The sequence below is a fragment of the Crocodylus siamensis genome, chromosome 4 (genome assembly GCF_052110815.1).
Source record: "Crocodylus siamensis isolate JL-2025a chromosome 4, ASM5211081v1, whole genome shotgun sequence".
Classification (NCBI taxonomy): Eukaryota; Metazoa; Chordata; order Crocodylia; family Crocodylidae; genus Crocodylus; species Crocodylus siamensis.
Window position 1 is genome coordinate 117,121,939 of NC_143398.1, and position 17,597 is coordinate 117,139,535.

Sequence of the window (17,597 nt, forward strand, 5' to 3'; positions counted from 1 at the left end):
GAGGAAGTTCAACATCAACATTGCTGCCCTATCTGAAACTCAACATGCTGGAGAAGAACATCTGAAAGAAGAAGGTAGAGGATACACCTTCTTTTGGAGAGGGAGAGCAGAAGAAGAGCCACGGATACATGTAGTTGGTTTTGCCATCGAAAACAAACTTGTGAACCGAATCTCAGAACTCCCAATTGGCGTCAATGAACGCTTCATGACTCTCCATCTGAAACTCACCAAAAACCAGAAGGTGACAATTGCGAGTACATATGCCCCGACTCTCAATGCTGATGAGATCATAAAGGAGAAATCCTACTCACAGCTTAACACTCTGAAATATCCCAAGGGAAGATAACATTAATCTTCTTGGAGATTTTAATGCCAGAGTGGGAAGAGACTCAAAACTTTGGAATAGTACTATTGGAAAAGAAGGCATTGGAAATTCAAATGGTAACAGGATCCTTCTTCTGATGAAGTGTGCAGAACATGGACTTGTCATCACAAATACCCTGTTCCATCAAAGGAACAAGTTCAAGACATCCTGGAAACACCTTAGATCAAAACACTGGCATTTGATCAACTAGATGATTGTTTGGACTTGCCAGTATGTCCTGATTATGAGAGCCATGACTAGCGCTGAGGACTGTTGGACTGACCACCACCACATCCATCCTTGCATGTCCGTCAGGATTGCTTCTAAATGAAGAATGCAAAGGAAGCAGGTCAGGTGCAAGTTTGAGTGCCTGAACGACCCACTCAAGCACAGAGAATTCCAGCAACTCCTGAATGAGACACTACCAATGGAGCAACTAGAAGGAGTTGAGGTGCACTGGATGGGACTCAAGACCAGTTCTCTCATCCTGTGAAAATATTATAGGATACAAGACCAGGAAACATCAAGACTGGTTTGATGAAAATGACACTGAAATTCAAGGTCTCATCGACAAGAAAAATGCACACTGATGAGCAAAATCAGAGGTGCAGAGGAGAACATGAGGACTGAAGAATGAATGATGGATTCAGAAATCAAAAGAAATCCAACATTTTGCTGATATCCCTGATACTTGTAGCTTCTTCAGTGCTACCAAAGCTGTCTATGGCCCTAGCACTTAAGGCCTTAATCCTCTAAGATCAAAGGATGGAACAACACTCCTGAAAGACAGCAAATCCATCAATGCTCGCTGGAAAGAACATTTTCAGGACCTTCTGAATTGTGACTCAACTGTCGATGAAAATAAGATTAACAACTTTCCACAAAAAGCAATCAGAGAAGACCTTGGTTTGCCGCTTACCCTGGCAAAGGTTGGGAGTGCCATCAGGAAAATGAAGAATAGCAAGGCAGCCAGTGCTGATGGAATACCTGCAGAGATTTTCAAAGGAGGAGGAAAACAACTTACATGTCAGTTTCATGTCCTCATCCTTAAAATCAGGAATGAGGAAGAAATCCCAGCTGACCTAAGGGATGCCTTGGTTGTTACTATGGGACAGAGCTGATTGTGGAAACTATCAAGGCATATCATTGTTGTCTACTGCTGGGAAAGTCATCGCCCATATCCTCACTAACTGCCTTTTCCCACTTGCGGAAGAAATCCTTCCAGAATCTCAAAGTAGCTTCAGACCATCGTGAAGACCTGCAGACATGATTTTTACAGTACGTCAAATCCAGGAGAAGCGTTGTGAGCAAACCAAAAGTGGTTTGCAAATTCCCTTTGAGAATCAGGCCTGAGACTAGAGACATGTAGCTCGGTGTTTTGTCTTTGATAGATTTTTGGTGTGCACTTATTCTGATGCGCAGACTTGGTGTCTCCTACATACTTTCCATCATGCCTAGTGGAGATATATATTGTGAAGATATCTCCATTATGGAGATATTGTTGGCAGGTGTTGCATGTCTTGTCATTGCATGGTCTGGATCCATTCAGTGTGTTTTGGGATGTAGGAAGTTGGCTTCTGGTGATGAGGTTAGTGAGGTTCAGTGCTTGTTTGAATTTACAAACCACTTTTCACAGACAAGCCTATGAATTGCACTTCATCAACCTCCTGGGTACAAAAACTCATGGACTCAATATAGACAGTGGAATTTTGACACACTACAACCTGCCTGACATCTGACTCCCCAGATACCTCTCCACTTTTACCTGCCACATCCTCCTTTCCCTCTCACCCCAGCCTGTCCATCACCCCCTGATGCCTCCGTTTCCATTTTCACTGACTGGCTTTCTTGCCTGCATTGCATGCCAGCCTCTGGCTTCTTTACTATTCCTTCCACCAAGGATCAGCACACACATAGACCAACTGCAGGTGATTCTTCAGCCTGATGAAGGGTTTTTTAACCTGAAAGCTTGCTAAGATATATTTCTCCAACTATTCAGTTGGTCTACTAAAAGATACCAGATTGACCCAAAGAACCTTGTATGCCAGTGCCATGTCCTTAGATCAACACCCCCAGCACCTGTCAGCTGACCGGAAGGAGGCAGGGCCCTGGGCACATCTAAGCCCCCGGGCTGAGGCTGGCAGGGAGAGCGCTCTGGCAGCTGCTGGAGAAGAAACTGCTGCAGTAGAGAAAAAAAAGGCTCTAGGCCGCGAGTTTGGCTGCATGAGATGCTGGTGTTACTGTGCTGCTTACTTACCTGTTGTTATTTGAAGTGGTGGACCAGCATGAGGCTCTAGGGGAGGAGGAGACTTCATTGGGGCACACTACCATGTTGTGTAGAGGCCTCAGCATCAGTGAGGGCGCACCTTAACACACACCCAAAGTGACATTTTGTGAGTTTTGTTTGTCATCAGCCTGAGTTGCAGTTTCCCAGAAACCTCTACACTTATCTCCTTGAAACCTGGCAGGCTTCATGGCCTCATAAGGGGCTCTACCATCCCTGCTGTTTTCACACCCCCGTGTCTTCACAGTTACAGGTGACACAAATTTTGCTCTAAACAGTTGGAAGTGGTTTCCCCCAAACCTCTGCACCTATCTCCTTGAAACTTGACATGATTTGTGGCCCCAGCAGGGGCTACGCGCCTTGCTGTTTTAATTCAAATCAGGCAAAAAATGACAAAGTTACAGGAATTTTTTGTGATTCCTCATTACAGTCTATAGGTGAAATGTTGAAGCATGCCAAAACAGTGAAACAGTTTTGACAAAATGAAGTGGAACCGCATTTTGAAGGAAATGTCTAAATGAAACACTGTCCCTTTGAAATGGCGAAACAAAGTTGAAACGAAATGGTGCTGTTTCGCACAGCCCTAATAGATGCCACCCAGAATGGTGCAAGCACCTACTCTGGATACCTTTTAAGAAATGCCTGAACTCCTAGTTTGCTGGGGTCATCTGACCCCAACTGATTTCCTGTCCCTGGGGCAGGGGGCTGGACCTGATGATCTTGTGAAGTCCCTTCCAGCCCTAAAGTCTATGAAATCTAGGTAAAAGTGCCCTGTCGGCTGGGGGAGGTCCATAGACCACAGTCTGAAAAGACAGAGCATGAAGCGAGCGCGCCTGTTTCTCAGCCTGGCTCAGAAAATGCCACCTTGTGTTCAGGGGTGTGTGTTGTAGCCACGTTGGTCTAAGGACATACGCAGACAAGGCTCTCTGGGTAAATGTGGTCTATTTATTTTAGTTTGTCAGATTTACCCAACGAATCATCGGTTTAGTTTCACGTTTTGACGGAAAAGCAGCAGAGGCGGCCGCCTGCGGCACAGGGCTCAGAACAGCCCAGCGAGGCAGCACGTTTATGAAATCTCCGGATGTAGCCTGGGGGCTGCAGCTTGACAGCCATCTTTCCACGTCGAAGAGTGTCTAACAGCGGCTGCGTCAGTCCCCGCCTCAGGGGAGGGGCTAGTGCGCGAGGGCCCGCTCACTAGCGAGACCTCCTCGGCCAGAGAAGCGCTGGTGGGGTGGGAGGGAGCGGTCACGTGACAGAACGTGAGTCGTCACGCGGAGCCGGCGCAGGGGGGGCCACCCCTTCTGGTCTCCCCTACAGAGACGCAACTTCCGCCGGCGGCGACGGTGACTTTCCGTTGCGTCACTTCCGCCGCCTCGCCGTTTCCTGCTGGCTGTGGGGGGGCAACAACGCGTGGCCTGTTCCTGTGAGCGTGCGCGGCCTCCCCTCCCCTCCTACTCCCGCCCGCTGCCGCCGCCGCCATGGCGATGCGGCAGACCCCACTGACGTGCTCGGGCCACACGCGGCCCGTGGTGGACTTGGCCTTCAGCGGAATCACTCCCTATGGCTACTTCCTCATCAGCGCCTGCAAGGGTGAGCGCTAGCGGAGGGGCGGCGTTCTTCCGGGTCGGGGGGGCGCGGCTTGTCCCCTCCCCCCTCGCCAGGCTGCGGGGGCTGGGGGGGGGTCTCCTTTCTCCCCACCTCCTGTACGAGGCATCGGTAGGGGGTCAGGGTTAACACGCTGGAGGGGAGGACAGGCTGCAGGTGCCCCATTGGTTAGGGCCATGGGAGGATGTGGGTGGCTGGTTTCCACTTGGGCCCCAGAGACCCAGGTCCTGCATGTGAGGAAAGTTCTGTTTATGTCTCGGACCTAAAGGGGACTGCAGAGGTGCCTGCCCCACCCATGCCTCACTTTAGAATGAAGTGTCTGTGGCTTGACACCACTGCTGGGATTGCTGTGCATTCATTGCAGTAACTGGCCTCTTTATCTTGTCCCTGATTTTTCCCTGAGTGGATCTTCTGTATCTTTTTAGGATACTATCCTTGCACATACCCGTTGCCTTGACCAAATAATTGTATTCCTTAAGAGGACCCTCTTTGTCAGTGGTCGCCAACCAGTGGATCTCAGTCCACCGGTTGATCTTGGAGCCAATCTGAGGCTGGGGTGGGGGGTTGAGTGCCCTAGTGCATGCGTGCCCGTGCCCAGCAGGTCAGTCCATGGGGGAGGGAAGGTGTGGGGGCTAGACTGAGGCCCCTGAAGTGAGGGACAGTGCTGCAGAGGCAGAAGCAGGGTTATGTTGAGTGTAATGGGTGAGTTCTTTAGATCTGTTAGTCATTGTTAAGTAAATTTGTTTTATCCGATTGTTAATCTTTCTTTTTCCCAAGATGGCAAACCTATGCTACGCCAGGGTGACACAGGAGACTGGATTGGAACATTTATGGGTCATAAAGGTGCTGTATGGGGTGCCACTTTGAATAAGGATGCCACTAAAGCAGCTACAGCAGCTGCAGATTTTACTGCGTAAGTAATTAACCATGTCTAAAAGTTTACTGTATTATGATTTCAGTTTGTAATCCTAGAATTTTGCAATTTTTTTTAAATGCAGTTGCTGTATTAAATATATTTGCCTTTCTTACGTACCTGGCCAATTTACAGAGACCTTTATTAAAAAGTGTAGAAAGTGAGGTTGTTGATACTTGTGGTAATACAGTAATGGTAATTAAATTGTAGAGTTGGCTTAATGGATCACTTTAATGGACATGGACTAATAACATAATTGTCTACCAACAATTTTAGATAGTCTTTAATCTTTTGTATTGCAGTTATATGGGATGCTGAAGTCAAAAGTGTGGGGGTTTTTTGTTTTTAACTGCCATTTCTCACTTTTTTTCCCATTTGAGTTCTTCTGGTACCTACTGTCACTTAATTTTTCTTGAGTTAAATTATTTTCTTGTAACCTTGCTAAATATTTACATGCATGCTTAATGTTTTTGTATATGCAATTTTCTTAACTTTGTTCGGACTACTCAGAGCATGTGTATAAAAGTGCATAAGAATGCTAGTCCAGCTCATGTACAAGTGATTCATAATTTTATGCGGACTTATTTTACAAACCTACTGCTAAAGGGAAAAGGGCTTTTATTTTGGAGTGGTACAAAGGAATTAAAGAAATGGAAAATCTGAGGCAGACAAGGTTCTTTGGGTGAATCTGATATCTTTTATTAGACCAAGTTAAATAGTTGGAAAACAATTATTAAGCAAGCTTTTCAGGTTCAAAAACCCTTCGTCAGGCTAAGGAAGTTTAAGCAGTTGGTGTGTGCTCTTCCTTGTCTGCCTGTGTCCTCAGACCAACATGGCTACAACCCCTGGGAATTCTTATATATTCATTCTTAAACACTAAGCATTTCTACCGTTGGGCTTTAAGTGTCAGCAGAGTGTAGTAGTTATGTTTAACCACTACATTATGTTCTCAGGAAAATCTTGCTGCAACCTGAATAGCCAATTTAGTTGCAGTGCACTTAGTAGTAACTATAGAACTGTATTTGTACTGTCTTTCAGCAAAGTATGGGATGCTGTTTCAGGAGATGAACTAATGACATTGGCTCACAAGCACATTGTGAAATGTGTGGATTTTACTGAGGTACAGTTCTCTTCCTTTTCAACCCCCCACTTTGTTCCCCCTAGGGAGTGAAACTCTTGGATATGGTTAATTACTGCTGCCCTTGTTTCCTTATGCTTATTTTCGATGGAAGGTTCAGGTTAACTGCTCTCTGTTTCAAAGGGATAAATTAAATATAACATATGCTGTAGCAGATTGCCTAAAAAATCATCCCACTTTTTAACTGTAACCCACATTAGAGACCTAATTCTAATTTTCTGCTATTTTAGGACAGCAATTATCTGTTGACTGGTGGACAGGATAAATTGTTGCGTATTTTTGACTTGAGCAAGCCAGAAGCAGGTAAGTCTGCTTTTTAAATCTTCCCACTTAAAGTTCTTTTTTTTTTTTTTTTTTTGTTATGCAACTGGCTTTGAAAATGATCAGATCTGCTGAATTTCATCAGTTACAAAGATTGGGGGTCTTGTTTTTCCCAGTTAGTAGTCATGGAATTTGAGACAAATTGCTATAATAATAGGACACGCTGGAAATCTAGCAACCTTCAGGTTTCACTGCTCTTAATTCTATGTTCTTTTCAATATTAGTTTGATTTGAAGTGTTTTATTTTAGTTGTCAAAACTTCTGAAATTACCTGCTCCAGATGTTTGCTTGGGCTCTGTTCACATCTTTCAGTTATGTGATTGGTAACTGTGACTTAGATTATCATAAGGTACTTTTGAATTGCCCACAGTATTTTTAGATTACATTGGCCATGTCACTCTGTGTGGTAAAGTTGCACTGGTTCAACTTAAGGTTTTTCAGTAGCTCAAACCTGTGTCCACTGTTTCTGTTCAAGGGGCTTTTATTTCAGTTTTAATTACACATGTTCATAGTAGACTTGAGCCAAATCAAATAAGCTGCTCTTAACACAAAAGCAAATGTCCATGCATCATTTGTACAAATCTAACTAATTCTGTTACTGAACCTAAACCAGTGCAGTTTCTCTAAGGGTATAGGGATAGCCTTAACATTTGAAATGCTTCAAAGTGCAGCTGCAGCTACATGCAGGGAGTGAGAATGGAGCTGAAGTCAATGAAAGCTGTCCTGTCCACCTCACACCTGCTTTCCTGGAGCACTTCCCACTTCTGCTGCCCCACCAGAAGTGGGGAAGGAATGTAGTTATGGGACTGGAAAGCAAGAATCCTGGCTCTGGTGCAGAGTGATCAGGAAAGCGCTCACTGACAGAATCCTGATCTCTTCCCCTGCCCTTCCTGTGGGAATGTGGGGGTAAGGGGACAATCACTGCTGGAGGAACCAGGGGTTTCCTTGTCATACTTTCTAGACTGTGTATATGTAACAGGAATAATTTCATTTTTAAGTGCTCCTAAATAGTTCTTGCTTCCCTCATATTTGGAGGTTTCCAAAGGATGCGTATATCTATTTATATCCTAAGTTTAAAAAAAAAAAAGACAAAACTAGTTTTCTTTCACCTTTACTCATTAAATTCAGGATAAAAATTCCAAATACTGTGATAGTATTTCTCATCTTCACTCTCAAGGCTGGTTGTTGATCCTCCCCCCCCGGCCTCACTATTAATGATTAGCTACATGCACTTATAAATAGTGATTTGAGTCATGAGACTTTTTCCTTTTTCTTTTGTTTCATGTACTAAAATACTTGCTTTCATCTTCAGAACCTCAGGTGGTTAGTGGACATAATTCAGGGCTTAAAAAGGCTTTCTGGAGCAGTGATGACAAACAGATCCTTTCAGCTGATGATAAAACTGTCCGGTAGGAAACAGTAACTTTCATACTTATGAAATATTTATTTTATTTAATCATGTAATCACATTGCAGTGCAGCTAATTTAAATTTAAACCCAAGTTATGCATTTTAATGATCATGCTTATTTTCTGTGTAGTTGGAATATATAAATGTAGCTGGTAAAAAAAAAAAAAAAAAAATCAAGTTGTACAAAATCCCTCATTATTGTTTGCATTTGTGGTAGCATTATATTATATGTTGAACTCTTAATATTCTGTTCTATAATGAGAATTGATGAGAAATTTTAAGTATGTTTTTTATTTAGCTCCGGTATGCCAGCTAATTAAGAGGTGAAATTGTTTTGTTGCTGTCTGATTTTACGTGTTAAGTGTCTGCCATCCAACAGTTCTTAGGTTTCTCTGGTGTATATGCCTAATGTGTTGTAGTGATGAGAAGTGAGGAAAGCATTGGATTTTTACAAAGAATCTGTCCCTATCTTTAAGTACTTGATCTTTGCCTCTTGGGCAAATATGAAATGCCCCACAAACCTTGTGTCGGCTGGAAAGGGGGAGGTGTTGGTCACCCCCCCAGTATTTTTCTGGATGTTGTAAGCTGTGAGAATCTACCACTGCCTCAGCTTTCTGGCTGCTGTGACTAAGGTGCTGTCTTTGCTATAAAACCCTTAGTCCTTTGTCAGCTGTAGTGTTAAGGTAATAGATTTCTTCTGTTTTATTCCAGCTCCCAGTGGAAGGATTTGAAGTTATCTTCCCTGCCTGACTCCATTTAAGCTGTGTCAGCAAGTGACAATTTCTTGTCAGTTTTAGCAGCACACCAAATAGGCCAGAACCTGTTTTTTAATCCCTGCTGAATCTTGGCAAAGATAAGAGCAGCAGTGGCAGAGGCCCTGGGTCTGTGTGTTTGACTTGCATCTAGACAACTATACTAGATATATTTAGAAAGTTAACTTACCTTAGATATTATGCATGTATTGGTCTTAATTCCTTTGGAACTTACACTAGAAAATGCTGTTGGTTTGCCGATGATGAAAAGTTGAGTAAGACTTTTTAGCTTTGTCACTAGAAACCTGGATTGTTTAGGAAACTAGTCACAGTGCGCAGATTTTTTTTAACACTGTGGGTGACTGGTGGCAATACCTGAACAGCTTAGAAGTAGGGGTGTGCTGATAGAGATTTTTGGGGCCACAACTGATAGCCAGTTTTTAAGGAGGCATATTGGTGGATACCCATCTGATTTCCAATACACAGCTCTTCAGGTTGTAAGTGTGTTGTGGTTTAAGAGGTGTGTGGGAGGTGCAGATCAAGGCCCCTGCAGTGAGGGAGGGAGTGAGGCTGGGGTAGGTGCTTCCTGACGGGTGGGGAGGGGCACAGGACAGAGCTGCGAGTGGCTCTTCTAGCGATGCATTGCGGGGTGTGTTCCCCCCAGATCTGTGCAGGGCGGGCTGGGGCTGGGGAGGGGGCGAGATGGAGCTGCTGCTTGTTCAGGGGGTGCAGGAAGGGAGGGGGGTGGCTCCTGCCACTGTGTGCATTTTGTCTGGTGCTTGTCTATGGCTCCTGCCACACGTCTGGGAGGGCATGTGCCCCTGGGCTGGCATGGGGCAGGGTGGGGCTGTACTGGTCTCTTCCTGGCTGGGCAGATCTAGGGGCACACGCTCCCCCCTCACCCCCATGCCCTCCCAGATGAGTGGTGGGAGCTGCCAGATGAGCAGTGCACAGTAGCAGTAGCTGCCCCTCCTTGCCTGTCCCATCCCAGCTGGGCATCCCCAGCCCCAACTGTGTACCCTCCCTCATGGCAGGGGGATTCATCTGCCCCCCATGCCCCTCCCACCACATCTGACTTACCAGCTGTAGGCAGCTCTTGATGCTGCCGGCTCTGCTTCTCACTACTTATGTGCTGCGCTGCTGCTTTGCGCACACTCGGGTATCTATCGGACAAATTATCAGCCACATTGGGCCGATTTCCGATGCAGAAAATTTTCTTTATATCAGTGTTGAACCAATATCAGACTGATGTATCGGTGCACCTCTACTTAAAAGTACACGTACCTACTTAATGTTCCTGTTGCAGAATAATTTCTTCATGCTACTTCAGAATGTGGTGCATGTTAACATCAGTGTATTTACATTTTGATTGTAACAAGGTTAAGGTAAGGAAATTGTTAACAGTAGATCTATAGCATCAATCTTAAAGTGTATGTTTAAGTAGCATTTGTAGTTCAGATCCCTGTGTTGATACAAATGATTTGTTTGCTAAAGTAATTTTAAGTATGCCTTTATTTATTTATTTATTTATTTATTTTACAGTCTCTGGGACCGGAATAGCATGACTGAAATAAAATCAATAAATGTTGCAATGTCTGTGAGCAGCATGGAATACGTTCCAGAGGGGGAAATTCTAGTGATAACCTATGGCAAGACTATTGCCTTTCATAGTGCTGAAACGTAAGTTCCAAACATGAATCCTCAGAAATGCAGAGAGGACTAGAGGGCATATGCATATAGTTATTGGTAATGCTAAGCTTGTGACCTGTTCTGAAGTAAGCACTGCAAAAGTTTATATACAGGCAGTCCTCGGACTGATGATACAATTGGTTCCTGAAAACTGTCTTAAGTCAAAACGTAACAGAATCAGTTTTCTCATAAGAAACAATGTTATAAATGAGGGATTGGTTCCTGAACCAAGGCCCAATACCCTATTTTCACCAAAAATACCCTAGAATTTTGTACTCGATCAATTATAGATGAGTTATATAGCTACAGTAATATATTTTTATTGTAAATAGCAATCATGTTGATTTGGAAGGACTTCTTTGAGGTGACTTTGGACTTTTTGAAGGACTCTTGGTTGGAGTCTTCTCAGGAGTTTTGGCTGCAGGTTTTTCTGGAGTCTTGTCTGCTTTTTTAAAGAAAGTGTCCAAGGAAGTTTGGACAGATGTTCTCCAGGGAGATGAGCAATGGAGCAAACTTAATCTGATGCAATGCCATGCCATGCCAGTGAACAAGTGTTAAGTTGAAACTGGCATTGCAAAGTTGAAACAGGATGTCAACTTATTAAACGTTGTAAGTGCAAAATGTTGTAACTCAAAACGTTGTAAGTCGAGGACTGCCTGTATCTCTGATTTAGTCTATAAAGGAACAAAGCAATCCTGCCTTCTGCATGGTTTTGATATGGCCATGTTGATATTCCCCCTCTACATTTTTCTCCCACCCCCTCCCTACAGTTTCTCCACTTGTTTCCCACTTCACCAGTAAAGAAGGGTATGAACATCCATTTTCATTTACCCTTAAAATACAAGTGTAACTGAAAAGTATCAACTCTTGAGGAACAAGAAAACACTTTTTTAGTTTTATTGCACAAGGCCTGTATTGTTAACACAGTACAATTTGCAGCATTTGACATCCTTCTTAGGTAAATGGGTAGAAGGGCAAAGGTATGCTGACTGACTTGGCACAGAGGAGTGTTTCTTTCTAACTTGGTGTTCAGATTTTGAAGATGTATTGGGAGACTTGTGTTACTGCAACCTCTGTTATATTGTGTTTTATGCTTAATTAGTTTAGTTGGTTGTTCTCAGATAAACGACTTTCAGGAGAACAAATTGTTTAAATGTCTTTAAAATGTAAAATTGTCTACTGAGACTTGTTAAAATGGCTTCCGTAAGTGCTTAAACTGTAGTTGTTTTATTTTAATTTATCAATCTTATCAGTACACACATCTGAATTCCCAGGTGTATTGCTGTGCCAATTTTATGTACCAGCAAAGTATTTAAAGCAAATTCTGTTGAAAATTTGGTTTCTCTGTGGAATATTTCAGAATTAAGGACCTCATTTTGAATAAATAAGAGGTGATTCCTGTCTTGAAATACTTGCAGTTCAAGAAGAACTCTTCCCCCCCTTCCACTTTTTTTTTCTTTTCCGTTGTTCCAATCAAGTGGGTGTGTCAGACGAAGCTTATGGGCCAGACCTAGCCCATGAGGCCAAATGAGTTTGATACCCTTTCAGTAGATGGTTCATTAAGTCAGTTACGTTTTCTGTACTCCAGAATGACTAACGAGGCACTCAGTACAACTAGCATAGTCTCTGCTGCCAGGAGTTTACCATTATAAAATTGGATAAAACAATTGAAAGACAGGGGAAAACAAGAATATTTGGCTATTAATCCATTCATGTGGCATAAGTATTAGTTGTTATCTTTACTACTTAACTGACTTTTTTTTTCTTGTGAATTAAATGTTTTAAGTTGTAATGTACCATAAGCAGAGCATCCAAAGAGACCTGTTTCAGCTTTTAACGTGAATGAAGCACAGGTCACAACTCATGGATGAAAGCTTGTCTTCAGCTTGGCAAATTTAAATGGTATTTTTGAGACTTCTGGACATGGCATTTTTAAGGAACCCTTGTGAATTGTAGGAATAGTGCCAAATTTGCTTTAAAGGCCTTGTTTTCAGGGCTAGATTTTTGTAGGTTTGTTTATGTAATAACAAAATGTTTCTCTCTAGTCTAGAGCAGATTAAATCATTTGAGGTTCCTGCCACAATCAATTCTGCATCTCTTCACCCTGCAAAAGAATGTCTAGTTGCTGGTGGTGAAGATTTTAAACTTTACAAATATGACTATAACTCAGGAGAAGAACTAGGTAAGTGTTTTTTTTTTTCCCAAGGCTTCAGGTGGTTGACATCATAGCATAATGTGTTTAAATTAACCTTTTGATAGGCACCCAAGTTCAAGGAGATACAATTTTTGCTTATATTTATTAGACTTAGAAGCTGCATGTGCTGAGAAGGTGCTGTATTTATAGCTCCTCTGACCTGTTTTTAGCTGTATTTGTTCCATTTGTTGCTTAAGCTTTTGAAATTAATACTTCCAAAATTATTTTTCTCATAGAATCCTACAAAGGGCATTTTGGTCCCATTCACTGTGTGAGATTTAGCCCAGATGGAGAGTTGTATGCTAGTGGCTCTGAGGATGGAACACTAAGACTCTGGCAGACAACAGTAGGGAAAACGTATGGTCTCTGGAAATGTGTAGTCCCTGGTAAGAACTTGGGTACTTCGGATAAAATTTAGTTGCATTATAACTTCTAAAAATGGGTTCAAAGTCTAACAATTAATTATTAACAAGGCAGTATTTTATATAAAAACTGCTAGTTGAATGTGTGATCTGCATGAGTTTTGCCAAGCATAAAGGAAGTAAGTTGATCTGTAGATCAGATTTGTTCAGCTTAGTGTGCTCTAGGCTTTTCTTTTGCAGCTGTCAATTATCCATTTCAAACCTATAAATGTATTAAATAAAAACTCAGTGAATATTTTAAGTAAACTTCCATACATTAAATTGTATTTCTTTCCTCTTTATTACAGAAATTTAAGATATGATTGTATGGAGCAAGAAGATAAATATTTTAGTAATATAAATTTCAGAAATATCAGGATATTAGGAATGAGTGTACATGAATGCTTAAGCAAAAAGTAGTGTCAAATCATGGGAAATTAAAACTTTGAGGAGTAAAACAAGAGCAATAAGAAACACCTACCAAATTGCAAAACTGCTGTCTAGTGGTGGAAAGCATTTACCAAACAAATTGCCTTTCCTGAAAAACACTTCCCTCCCCCTCCCAACCCCCCATTAGACAAAAGCATAAAAGAAATTTATCATCACCTATTAAAAATGGAAATGAGAAATAGAGGAAATGACCCATAGAGAGGAAAAATGGAAATCATAAAATAAATTTTGTCTTTTTGTGTCCCAGAAGAGGAAGGTGCAGAGCTGGCAAAAGCAAGGACCAGCCTTCCAGGAACTGCAGAGGAAGAAATAGGTAATGTACCTCCCTCACACTGCCTAGCAATTCAGATTGTATGCAAGACGCTTAGTCTGGATCTACATGCTTAAGGGTATAACGAAGAGAAATGGTGAATTCTCTGTTGGCACTTCTAAAAAGTTTATAAGATCCCTTAATTTTAGTTTCCTTGAGAATACATGGAAAATAGTTTTTTTGTTACGTTTTATGTTTTTCTATAGAATAGTGAACACACTGTGTGTAATACTGCAAATTGTATTAGTTGTGTGAACAGTTCCAAAGAGTTAACATGAAAGATGGATTCCAGTCATCTTTTATATCTTTGGAGAAATCACTGCCACGATTGTTTGGGTGTTTTTTATAACTAAGATGAAGTTTACCTGATGCCTTTTAATTTTATTTGCAGAAGAGCTGCCCTCTGAAAACTCAGACTCCATGTACAGCTCAACTCCTGAAGTTAAAGCTTGAACATCACAACTGTTATGCAACACATGGATGTAATGACCTAAACAAGCAGTGATAAGCAGGGGCCTTCCAGAGTGTACTCTCTACATAAGGCAAAGATGGGCTGTAATTGATGAGAATGTGTTGGAACTGGCTAAGTGTTGTTTTGTAGGAGAAATGAATATCAAAAAAGAAGACTAGTAGAGTTTTGCTATCTTTTAGCTCAGCTGCCTACTGTCTTTTTGAATGAAGGTGTGCAAGCCAAGATCCAGTCTCTCCCAATTTCAATTAGAACTCATTGTAGTGTGTTTTCTTTATTATGGAGAAGAAATATAACAGCTTTTACCAATATTCTTTTTCTGAAAGTTGGAAGATTTGGCTTTAGTTATAAAGAAGGGATTGTGTACTAAAATATTCAGTTCATTTTTTCTGTTCCATTGTACATCGCTTCTGAACATCTGTTTTCAGTTGTCTAAATAAAATGCCTCTCAACCGACTCATCTTATTGTTAGCATTGGGATTGTGGAATAGAAGTAACAGTTATTACTCTGTCCTTTCCAGCATCCATTGGTTTTGTATTATGCAAAAAAGGAAAGAGATGAGAATGAGCGTGTTTTAGTATTAAAGTCTCTGGAATAGCGGATGATGAGTGTCCTTTTTCACAAGCCTTGTATCTTTTACTCTTTAAACTTTGAATGTAAACAAACCTCTCTCAAATAAAAAAAAAAAAATTGGAAAAACAGAAGTATAAAATGCAACTGAAGAAAGCTGAACATATTCCTGTAGCGGTACCACTGATAAATCTCTACAGTGTGCGTTTAGGCATCCAGACTAAGTTTCAAAATAGAGTACTCCTTTCTATCAATAATATACTTTCTTCATTAAAGAAAAATGTCATTGCTATTCTTAAATTTGTAATCACTTAAATCTTGTGTACAGTTTTTTTCATCTATGCACTACATGTGTTTACAAAAGCCTGATTGCCAACTTTCTTCCTTTTTAAGGGAGTAATAAAGGAACGATTTATCAAATATAGCTTCAAGATAAAGTAGCTTTTGACAACATGCTTCTTCGGTGTTGCCATTAAATTCTAAATGTGGGAGAGGGGGGAAATGTGGTTTGTGGTATGTGAATGAATTTAAATGTGTATTTGTTGTTTTGTTATGTTTCCCTACCCTCTCATATATAGAAAAACAGTTCTTAGAAAATACCAGACTGGCTCGTAAAAATCAAACAAACAAAAACCCTTTCATGTTGCTTTATTATACTTGGTAATGTTTAAAAAGAAATTAAAATGAAAGACTTGTAACTGCACTGACTAGGTTAAGTGGAGAGAGAAGCCTTTTCTGAAAACAGGAGATGAGAGATAAACTGCTGTGATTTGTAGTTTCCTGTTCTATATTTTAGTGTTAAAAACAAATGTAGGTGTTGTTTGACATGGTTATGAAATAGGTTCTCAAGGGTGAATTTTATTTCCGTGTTGGAGTCAAATTAATTTATCTAAGGTGATTGGCAAATTCCAGGCAAGGCTTTAAAAATGGGATTCTAAAATGAAATGGTTATTTCAGACTTAAGAGTCAAAGACAGCATATTTTAATTTGTGAAATGAAGTTATCTGAAGTGTCACTAAGAATGAGTTCTTAGCTGTGAAATTTCAAAAGGTATTCTTTTCTTTTTAACTTTAAATTGCTTTTGTTTTCCAATGTTGAAGATGCAGAATGATACTGGTCTAGATCTCCAAAATCTGTGCTCACTCCGTGCCCTTTGAATTACCTTGTCTTAAGTGAGGTTCCAGAAGATCCTCTATTAACGTTAAAGACTTTTAACAAAAGAAATAATACAGTGAATGCACCCTTATAAACTTGAACTTAAGAAAAGGGATGCCATTTTTCAATATTAAACTGTGTTGAACTAGAGAAATGTAGGAAAGGAAAAAACTAAACATGGCCACAAAGTTCTGTATACATCACTGACCCTCAACTGATTTAGACTCGAGATACCCCTTGTTCGCCTTGAATAGCACCCCATTTCAAAACTAATCTATTATAATACTTACCTTCTGCAAGAGTGGTCAGCCAGCTAGCAGAGTGGGGCTGGGGCATGGTCTGGTAGAGAACCTGTGCCTGCTCTTCTCTGCTTATCTCACTTCCTGTGGTACCATAGGGCACCCCTGGCATCCTGGTTGAGAATCACTGCTCTATGTAAACATTTTGGATTACAAAGTAAAACATAGCCAACCACTGAAACTCTTGGTTTCTAAGTAGTGTGAGAGTGATATTGTAGCTGTGGTGGTCCAGAAATTATGCCAGAGGCTTTCTTAGGGTGACAGTTTTTATTTTTATCTTGTTTGTTTATTTTTATCTTATTCAAATCCATTCCAAATTATGTATATGAGGAGAAAGCTTCTACTGATTGATACCAGGTTTTTGAGACCTATACCCTACTGAAGCCATCGGGGAAGACCAGAGAATTTCAGAACCTGACTTGCTTGTGTAAGCACGGTGGCTCATCTCTCATTACAAGAGGACTGAAAAGTCCCTTCATCAGGCTCTGGGAAAAGTGGTACAAGATGGGTAAAAGTCCCCATAGGTAGGAAGCTTCATTTTTGCACAGGGACCTGAAGATGGAAGGTTGTCCCTCTGGGTCCATGAGAGTATCTTTGTCAGCTGTTTTAAGTAGCTCTCTGATGTGTTGATCAGGTAGAATTCCTTCCCTGGAGGTGTCAGATGGCAGGCAGGGAGGTAAAAAAAATCCCTTCCTTGTTATTCTCTAATGAAGTTTATTTCCTACCTGTGGGACTTTTTACCATCTTGTACCACCTACACTTTTTCCCAGAGCCCGATGAAGAGACTTTGATCCTGAAAGCTTGCAGAGAAGGACAGTTTTCTTGCCATTTTCCAGTTGGTCTAATAAAAGGCATCATTTTGGAACCAAGAGTTCTTGTTTTTTGTATGTACAATTGAGTAGTTATTTCTCAGTACCCCAGTACTACAAGGGTTTATGGTGCATCTATACTTGTTTCCTTAGTGTGTGCAGTAGCAACTAGCTCTCAACTCTTCCTCTGTTTACACCATTTGCGTATTTTGCCCAGAGTGAATTGCTGTGGCACATGCAGAAAAACATGTCAGACCCTAGTGCCTGCAACGGAGGAGAGTAAGATCAGAGGGGCTGGAGGATTCTTCCTGTTGCAAACCAATGTAGGCTAGGCAGTGGGTGTCCATGTATGAATGCATAAGTAAGGAGGATGGCCGTTTCTGAAAAAGGGCCATTTCAGGCTTAATCAGTTTTACTTGGAGAAGAGATCCCTTGTGACAGTCCAGCCACGCTACTGAGCTGAA

The 17,597-nt window shown here is 41.4% G+C and overlaps 1 protein-coding gene across 1 annotated transcript; it reads left to right on the plus strand.

Annotated features, from left to right (window-relative positions):
* Positions 1-4,000: 4,000 nt before the first annotated feature.
* STRAP (serine/threonine kinase receptor associated protein) lies at positions 4,001-14,900 on the plus strand. Its single transcript, XM_090043542.1, has 10 exons — positions 4,001-4,238; positions 5,031-5,166; positions 6,205-6,286; positions 6,535-6,607; positions 7,938-8,034; positions 10,329-10,466; positions 12,521-12,657; positions 12,906-13,055; positions 13,768-13,833; positions 14,222-14,900. Exons 1-10 carry the CDS (start codon positions 4,127-4,129, stop codon positions 14,281-14,283), a joined length of 1,053 nt encoding a protein of 350 aa, XP_089899668.1. The 5' UTR covers positions 4,001-4,126; the 3' UTR covers positions 14,284-14,900.
* Positions 14,901-17,597: the final 2,697 nt, after the last annotated feature.

Coding starts and splice junctions, on each gene's coding strand:
- STRAP (XM_090043542.1), top strand. CDS start 4,127: ATGGCGATGCGGCAGACCCCACTGACGTGCTCGGGCCACACGCGGCCC. Junction 5,167..6,204: donor GCAGCTGCAGATTTTACTGC/GTAAGTAATTAA, acceptor ACTGTCTTTCAG/CAAAGTATGGGATGCTGTTT. Junction 13,834..14,221: donor AACTGCAGAGGAAGAAATAG/GTAATGTACCTC, acceptor TTTTATTTGCAG/AAGAGCTGCCCTCTGAAAAC.